The sequence below is a fragment of the Lactuca virosa genome, chromosome 6, assembly GCF_052849685.1.
Source record: "Lactuca virosa cultivar CGN04683 chromosome 6, Lactuca_virosa_CGN04683_v6, whole genome shotgun sequence".
NCBI lineage: Eukaryota > Viridiplantae > Streptophyta > Magnoliopsida > Asterales > Asteraceae > Lactuca > Lactuca virosa.
Window position 1 is genome coordinate 21,892,764 of NC_136431.1, and position 9,656 is coordinate 21,902,419.

The 9,656-nt window shown below is 39.6% G+C and overlaps 1 protein-coding gene across 1 annotated transcript; it reads right to left on the minus strand.

Moving 5' to 3' along the window:
* Window positions 1–461: 461 nt before the first annotated feature.
* LOC145120540 (NAC domain-containing protein 43-like) lies at window positions 462–2,534 on the minus strand. Its single transcript, XM_079056350.1, has 3 exons — window positions 2,284–2,534; window positions 1,904–2,184; window positions 462–1,451 (listed from the first exon to the last, which is right to left on the minus strand). The coding sequence occupies exons 1-3, from the start codon at window positions 2,474–2,476 to the stop codon at window positions 714–716; spliced, it is 1,212 nt and encodes a 403-aa protein (XP_078912476.1). The 5' UTR covers window positions 2,477–2,534; the 3' UTR covers window positions 462–713.
* Window positions 2,535–9,656: the final 7,122 nt, after the last annotated feature.

Genomic DNA, 9,656 nt, shown 5'->3' on the forward strand with positions numbered 1-9,656 from the left:
CAAAACTACTTTCATTATATTCAACATGTGTGTGTGGTTATGGATACTAGATAACGTCAACCACATACTTGTTACTAATTCTTATAATTCGAAAATCTTTACCCTAACAAAAATCATGATATCCTATGAATATTATTATTATTATTATTATTATTATTATTATTATTATTATTATTAATGAATGGGTCTATTAATTATTTGTTACTATAATACGTTAATTTCGATTAGAGAAAATGTGATTGACTTTTAACACAACTTTATATATTATCATTAGCATTGCTGGTGAAACCTTTTCCTATATGTTCGCTCGTGGGACCAGCCTCATCTCATTAAATCAACCATCATAATCATAAGAAACATGTAAAGATCCTTTTTGGTACTATCAAAATACGTATACCTGCTTTCATATTAATGTGCATGTACAAGTACACGATGATGATAGAAAACAGTTGATCGGGTGCACCCCCAAATCCATCATAGATACATACATACAAACATATAACTTTATTCACTAATTTTTATTCAATCCTTTTCTATATAATATGTGTACGTGTAATGTTTTCCGCTTTTCTTTTTCGCCCATATGTGCTACCTATCCATCAATCACCTCACATTTTGTCATTTGATCATTCACCCCTAAACCCTATTTTCGTTTTCCTATTTTATATTAACTTCATATAACTCAAAGTTGTGACTTCTAGGTACGTATAGTTTTATACTGACAAGTGACATAATGGATCCGGGGACGACGAAGACGATGATGATCGAGCAAAGCTCCAGAGGTCTATCTCACTCGAATATGATGCGTGGTTCTGTCTAACCATTGTTGTTGAATCGCAAACCTGCTGTGGTTCTTGATCCTCATGGTCAAGTGAGAAACAGAAGTCTTCATGATTTGGTTCGGTATAGCAAGAGTAAAGCTGCTTTGAACAGTCAACTTGGCCGTTCAACTGACTGGCCACGAGCCTCTCAAGATCTGCCCAATTATCAAGACGTTCACGTGAGTCATGAACATCGACTATGTTTGCAGTTGTATTTCTTTGTTGTTCGGCTTCTGTTAGAAAGTCATTTAGAAGGGGCTTGAAACTCAACCCTTGATCAAAGCTGGCTGAGGCAGAGCTGTGGTGAGGTGACAGGGTCATGATGGGGCTGTCGAGTCTCGGAAGGTGGTAAAACCTGTTGTTCATGGGGCTAACTAATTGTTGCATGGCATTTTGGTTGGCTGTTAAAGAATCTAATATTTCTTCCTTACAAGACCTATTGCTACCCATGTACACGAGTAATTGATCAAGAACACCGTCTTTATTTAAGGATTGCAACTGCGTTCTTGAATCCATGGAAGCCGAAAGCGATCTTTGGGGGGTCTCAAGCGCTTTGTGGTAGTTCTTTTTCTTGAAAACACGGCATACGACCCAGCCATCTTCTTGAGCAGAATCGCACAGATTAGATCCCTGAATCAAAAGATCACAACACTAGTCAAGTCTTCTGGTAACACTTCACAATCAAACATTCATTGATGAATAGGAATAATTGACGTTGGACATATAAATAAACACCCAAGATAAACGTTCTTAAATAAATAGAATAATATAAAAATATATCATGTGATGAGGTTTTGAGTACGAGTTACAAGTCAAAACTTCAAACAGACAGATGAATATGTTCAATATAAAACTGGTACTTTTCTTCCGTAAAAAGTGCTCGTATTTGATTTGATGTTAAATGGGCTATATTTTAGGTACCATAAAATTAATAAGAAAAAAATAATTTCGACAAAACAGAAAGCTTCTTGTTGAAGCAAATTTTAAATTTGGAAAACCCCACTGTCGAACTCCAAATTGAACAAACGATCGAGCTGTTGCTTTCTTGATTTAAAATCATCAACTCTAATTAGGAAACTTACACAAGCATCTTGGGTGGTAATATTTGTGTTATCGTCGAGCCTGTATTCATGCATTATCCAATCAGATTTCTGGCCATGTGGTGCTCGCCCTTTGTAGAACACAAGTGTCTTCCTCATACCAATTCTCGTAAAGCTACTGTAGATGACCTTATCCCGGCCAGTGGCTTTCCAGAAACCGGCAGCAGTGGCACGATTTGTTCTGGTTCCCGTTGGGTACTTCTTGTCTTTGTGACTAAAAAAGTACCAATCATTTTGCGGGGTGGATCCTATCTTGCACTTCTCTGAGAAAACTCAAATGCATATGATCGTTTAATCACACGCAAATCTTGGACAAAGAATATACGAAAACTACTTGATTAATCATGTTTTTACGGACGTACCTTGTATGTCCCAAGGTTCAAGTTTGTTAAGATCAACATCACGAATAACATCAAGATCGATCTTTTCATACGCAACTTTCTTCCTCAAGTAATAGTGAAGAAGCTCTTCTTCAGTAGGGTGAAAGCGAAACCCCGGAGGCACCTTAGACTGACCATTAACATTCACCGATAAGTTCATTTCCTCTTCAGACATTACATGAGAGAGAGAAAGAAGAGAATGATAACCAAAAAGATAGGGGTGTTGTGCATAAAAGTGGTTGCAAGGACATGGTTATTTATATGGGAAGATGAGGAAGATGGGTCCAAACAAACTCAACGCATGAAACCTTTTGATGTATATGATGGCATGGCCAACCCTAGGGACCCACATTTTTTGCACCAAATGCGTTCCACTTTTACCCGTTTGCGTTTGTATGCTAAACACTCACCCGAACACAGTTAAAATTTGGAATGGAAGGTCTGAAAGTAGGGTAAGAAATAATGAGGTACCAGACTTAGACTTGTGGGCATTATGTTTGCTACTTTTAGTGTAGGGTCTTGAACGTCGAAAACAACCAACCACCTAAACACCAAAGAGAGAGATATATAGGGGGTGGTGTTAGGACCAAGGGGGGTCCCAACCAAAGTAGTTGAATAAGAAAGAGTGGGTCCTATGGCGAATACAGCAGGAGGCACGCCCCCATCTTAACTACGACCCTCGACCTTAAAATCTCTTAGAAAACCACTTCTGAAACCACCTCTATCTTCAAGTATCTACCTTTCTCTCTCATTTCCCTCGTGCAATAACGAGAACAAGTATGAGAGAGAGAACGACTTACACAATTACACCAAGATCACATAAAAATCCGATTGAACTCGTTATGTATATCGCATTGTATAAGTACAAGTTCAGGAAACCTTTACACTGTTTTAGTATATCTTCTACAGGTCCCATTTGGTACATCATCTGATTCTAAAATCTTTTATAATTACAAGCCATGACTTTCACACGACGAAACAAGTTTAAATCCATACGATGCATTATTTTGAACATTTTACCAAAAACTTGGGAATCCACATAATATACGAACGAAAAGTAACGCCATTATGGCATAACCGGTGTATACATTCTATTTTTGACAACCAATATATATACATAAATATAGAATATAGATACAGTCATTAATATACACACCGCCAAAGTAGCAGTAACGCATTGACAGATCAAACTGAAAGCTTCTTTTGTATATGAGTAGAACTACTCATTGGAGCTACATGCATGGTCGTTTTCGATACTCTTAATCTGTAAGTATGAGTTATATATAGTATATATGCAGTGGTATACAATGAATACTGATTTGCTATTGATACTTTAATCGTTTTAACCAGAACTACTTTATTTTACGTAGATATATCAGTCATCCAAATTTTCTTCCTTCTTCCAACGACAAGAATAGACACTTTTATAGAATTGCCTCTGGTAAATATTTGTCCTTTTCAGAACTAATATTTTTATATTTTAGTTCCACGCCACGGTACGTAGAGAAGATTGATCATCTAAAACTACCATAAAGATCCCTCGATACGATGCAAATTAAAATATGGAATTCTGCAGACAACAAATACTCTACGATTGCAGAAGAATAAAAAGTGTACAATAATGCTATAACTGGCCAATATATAAATTCAAAGAACAATACAAGAATGCCAAACATGAGAAAGCGGATGTGAAGTTATGGAAACTGATTCACCTTTTGATCTTATGGCCGTTAGTTGGAAAATGAAGAATTTGCTACGGAAAAATCTAGGTATTCCGTCAGAACTACCATAAAGATCATCTATTAATATATTAGTAACGGATTTCCTATGAATATTACGAAACAAACTCCAACTTTTACTCAAAATTGACTCTTTATCGACCAAAATACCGACATAATTATTTATCGACGGATTTCCTACGGATTAATGACGGAAAGTGCCTTTGACTGTTATTGACCTTTGATTGTTTTCCAGTTTGTTATTAGGATGGCATGGGACTGGGTAGATCTCGGATAGATCGAATTTGCAAATTTTCGGGTAGCAAGATTAATGTATGGGGTGGTGCAACGTAAATCGTTGGGGCTCATGTTTGGATTCACCTTTGCATTCGAGTGCGAGGTTGTCGGCATCGGCGGATGGTCATGAAGTCTGTATTTCAATTATCAGTGAGGCAGTGAGAAGAGCGGGGAGGTCCCGTTGGGACAAAAATCTTTGAGCTTTTAGTCAGCATGGGTGTTGTATGTGGTAGCTTTTAGTCAGCATGGGTGTCGTATGTGGTAGCTCTGTCTGCCTGGAAGTCAGACATGATCGTATAGTTTTCAAAATATGGATGAAGAAGTTAGCTTTTCTTGAGGTCGACTTGTCAGGACGCTTTGGTTTCGTCTCCTCATCGGGTTACGTATGCTCGGGTGTCCGTATGGAGCATTGTTCTAGTGCTGTAACGAACGTTATTTTGATCTTTGGGAGTTTTGTTTGGATTTGGCATGTGTGCCTAGTTGTGGAAGTTATTGTGATTATAGTCGCAGTTTCGGGCAATCGGAGTGACATTGTCTCATGCAAAAGTAAGTGGATTGGGAAGAACCTACGAGGGGTTCGAAGGGTGATTTAAGAGTGACTTGTACGAACAGATTTCAAGGAAAAAATCTAATTTATATGGGGAACAGTTGTAACACCCGTATCCCATAATGGACCAGTTGATGATAGAAAGGAGTCTATTCAATGGTTTTTAAGGAAAATCAATATGTCACGATGTTGCAGGAACGCTGTGACGACATGGCAGACCAAATGTGTGATCACATATTTGGATGGTTGTCATGATGTTACAAGAGGAGAGTCACGACGTGACAGTAGTTGCAGCCGAAGCCCATGATCTTTTAGGGTTTCCTCCATATTTAAGCCTGTAAACTCATTGTTTAGGGCATCATCTTCAACCTCCAGCCCTTTCATCGAAACCCTAACCCCTCTCCTCTATTTATGAGCTTATTTTGGTGTTCTTGGTGACTATTGAAGGAATAAGAAGGCTCTTGCAGTGTTGAGAGCATCTTGGCAAGTTTAGAGGTTACATTTTAACATCTCTTGGACATTTGTAAGTAAGCAAGTTCTAAGCTTTATGTTCTTTGTTTCTCGATCTAGGCTTTTTGTGAATTTTCTCCTTGATTAGGAAAGTTTGGATGAATGTATTATATAAATTCGGGAACTTTATGGATATGTGACGTCCCTTGAAGGTTATATGCATTGGATCTGATGTTTGGTTGAATTTTGAACCTATGCATAAGATTTTAGTTCCATTTTCATCATTTTTGACCTAACATGAGCTCAAGACATGTCTATAAAGCATCAGTTTTTAGAAGGTTTTTGGTGTGAGAAATCCCCCTGAAAAGTTAGAATGGACGGCTAAAAGGATTAAGGGAATAATGGATTAAGTCGTCCCAAAGTAGCTTTCACGACGTGACCGTTTGGAGGCCACAACGTGATGGTGGGTGTTCACTGACTGTTTTGGATTGACTCTGTCACGACATGGTGACATTAAGATCACGACGTGACAGTAGCAGTGATTGTGACTAAGTGGGATCTTGACCGAGATTATGATCGAGCATGTGTTCATTCCCTACGACGTGACCATGGATTGATCATGATGTGAAAGTCAACTGATGTTGACTTGACCGTTGACTTTTTAACTTTGTTAAGTTTTAGGAAAATTGCTAGTCTTTTATTGTGGATAGATGTTTAACCTTGTATATTTCGATAAGTGGGTTGTAGCATTGGTTTCTAGACTTTTCGAGCTATGATTGTTCGGCCGCAAAAGTGAGGTGAGTTTTCTCACTATACTATGTAGGACGCTAGTTTTTGTAACATTCATAAAATTCTCAAAAATTTTAAACTTTTAAAATATCCTCAAAACCATCATTGTTTACAAATTGTTTTCAAAATAAGTTCAACATCAGAGAAATCCCAAAATCGTGAAATAAAAACATGAGGAGATGCAGGATCACGCCTTCGCCTTCCTGCGATCATCTGAAGTACCTTAAACATAATCCAAAACTGTAAGCCCAAATCTTAGTGAGTTCCCCCAAAATACTGATTCATAACAAATAGCATAAATATAATAACATCAAGTAATGGGTTCACAGCTAACAGACCGGATTACCCCTGAGCCTACAACATAAGTCTGGCTTGCCCCATGGGCCCACAACTTATGTCTGGCTTGCTCCCCGTCCTGATCAGTCCTTGGACTGAATACCACTAAGCCCTCAGTACGAGTCTGGCATGCCCTTCCCGGCCCTCATCTCGTATCTGGAATGCTCATAAGCCCTCAATATGAGTTTGGCATGCCCTTCTTGTCCCTCAGCTCATATCTGGTATACCCTAGGGTTTGTTTGCTACAGCACAGAGCAGTACAACCTCAACTCAACCCACACAATAGGTCGACATATAACAAATAATAACACATTCAGATAAACAGACAATATCGCAGGTAGTCCTACAGATCTACCAGACCAACATATCAAGTCTAGCATGCATATCAATTCTATACTCAACATATGTACAATATCAGGTTATCAAAACAAAGGGCCAGACTTGCTGCCTTCGACCCGAAAATACAGTGAGGACACTCACCTCACAATGTCAAATCACACTAAAAACTCCGGCTGCTAGCTCACGAAGAATCCCGAACTATCACAACAAAATAAACATCCAATTAACAATTGGATTACCAATCTTGACTAAGGATTCATGCTTAGGGTAAATGTCCATTTTACCCTTTCCTGAATTGGGCCAAGGCCCAATTTCTAATGTTGATTCAAAGGCCCAAATTACTTGAAGACCCATAATTGGCTCAATTTTGCAAATTGGGCCCAACCCCCTATTGGGCCTTATCCAAAGGTCCAACTCTCTAACTGGACCAAGAACACTCAAAATCAACAAGTGCCATGAGGGACCAAGCCATACAAGGCCAAAAGGTGGCCCAAAACACGAAGCCCAAACTTAAAAGCCCATAGACAAGGTATGTTGGGCATACACCGGAGGTACGTAGGGCGTACGCGAACCTCGCATTGACCACCATCAGGATGGTTGACCGAGTACGCAGGGGGTACTCCTCCCTACGTGGGGCGTACCCTTACATATCCAAAAGTCCACTAAGTGCATAATGGCTTAAGCACATAAGCCCATATTATCGATCCATGGTCCAAATGCACCATAGAGTCATAAAGTCTCCAACTTTATGTCTTTACACGTCCATAAGTTCTTAATACAAGGTCTTAACCCATTAAGACCCTTTTCCCAAATGCATGAAACACTTCTGGCCATTGGGACCTCATTTTGATGACTAAGGACCCTTCCTAGGGTCTAGAAGGACAGCTCAAAACGTCTAAAATCGAATATGCACAAAAATGGGACTTTTAGGGACAAAAGAACATCATAAAGCTACCATGATGAGATCTAAGCAAACAAACACAAAGGTAGCAACTTTATACCTTCTGAAGCTTCCAAATGAGATGATGATCCAAGATCTACAAGCTTGCTTTCCTTCCTTGACTCCTTGGTGCACTTCCTTCTCCTTTAAGAACAAAAATAACACACTTTATGCTCAAAACACTCACTTATGGGGTTTAGGGTTTGATAAAAACGGCTCAAGGAATTGGAGGCTGAAAGAATGAAGCAAAATGATCCATAAAGGTGCTTAAATACTCTTCAAACCCTAATAATTAGGGTTTCACCTGGACATTAGTACGCCCAACGTACATATGTGTATGCCCAGCGTACTCACATGAACGCCCATCGTACTAGTCTTGCTTCCAAAAATCATTATTTGCCATTAGGGCTACTTAAGGCTACATATTTATACTCTAAGGACCCAAAATGACATATTTAAATACCAAAGGAAGGATTTGGAAATACCTGAAAGCACAGGATGTTACAACTCTCCTCCACTTGATCTAAACTTCGTCCTCGAAGTCTGATGCGAAAAATAAATCTGGGTAAGGCTCCCGCATCTCCGCATCTGGCTCCCAGGTCCACTCAGAGCCCCTCTGATGTTCCCATTGTAACTTTACCAAAGGTACTTCCTTGCTCTGCAAGGTCCTTAATTTCCTCTCCAGAATAGCTACTGGTCTCTCAACAGTTCAGGCGCTTATCCACCTGAATATCATCCAATGACACAACTGCGTCCTCATCCAATATGCACTTTCGCAGCTGTGAAACATGGAAAGTGCTATGAATCTGACTGAGCTCCTCAAGAAGATCCAATCTGTAGGCAACCTTGCCAACCCTGGTGATAACCCGGAATGGCCCAATATATTCGGGACCCAACTTTCGAAGGTGAGACCTTCAGCAACACCATGTCGCCGACCTGGAACTCCAACTCATATCGACGTCGGTCGGCATAGCTCTTCTTCAGACTCTGAGCAGTCTACTGTAATGCCTAGTTCCTGGTATCCATTTAACTATAATTTATTCACTTTTGTAGAGGAACTTGACGAGTTGGGAGCCCCAAACTCGTCGAGTAGAAACCAGAATTACCGCATGATTTTAAGTTACATACTCGACGAGTTGAGAGCCTCAACTCGATGAGTAGGGCTGCCAGAATGAAACCTTAATTTCGGAGTTTTCCACCCTATTTAAGCATCCTAATCCCCACTTGTTGGCCTCATTTCTAGCCTCCAAGTCCAAAACCCTAGATTCAGAAACCATAATGCATTTGTGAGCTTGTGAGCCATTTTTGAGTAAACTTGTGTGTTTGAAAGCTTGTGAAGGAAGGAGAAGCTTGAGGATTCAAGGAGAAGATAGTAGCTCCAGAGACTCCATTTCTTCCTCATCATTTTCTGGTAAGCAAGTCTCAAACTTTCTTAGTAGCTTCTTAGATCTCTTTATTTCCACTTTATTGGGTTTTTGGTCCAAGAAGCTTGATCTTTGGGATATGGACGTCCCAAGTGATTAAACCTTCAGATCTGGAATCATGGAGGGCTTTCATGGCATAAAGGTGCAAAATTTATGGCCATTGAAGCCCAATGCAAGCCATAGGATGTCAATTTGGCCTTTTAAGCTCCAAAAGGCCATGCATGGGGTGAAAGGTGGAAGCTTTACATGTTCATGTAGTGATTACAGTCTAGATCTCTGTTTGTACACTTTAGTTTGGAGTATGGATGGTTTGTGGACCAAGATCTAGGTCCTAAAGGGTTAGGGTTTCAGCTAAACCCATTAAGCAAAGGTATTAACAGGTAAAGTTGGAAACTTTACCCTTAAAAGGACATTTTCAGTGTATATGAGAAGTATGAAGATTAGATCTAAAGAGTAGGGGTTTAATCCATTGAGATATAGCAACAGACTGAGGAACTCGGCGAGGCCAGTGAGGG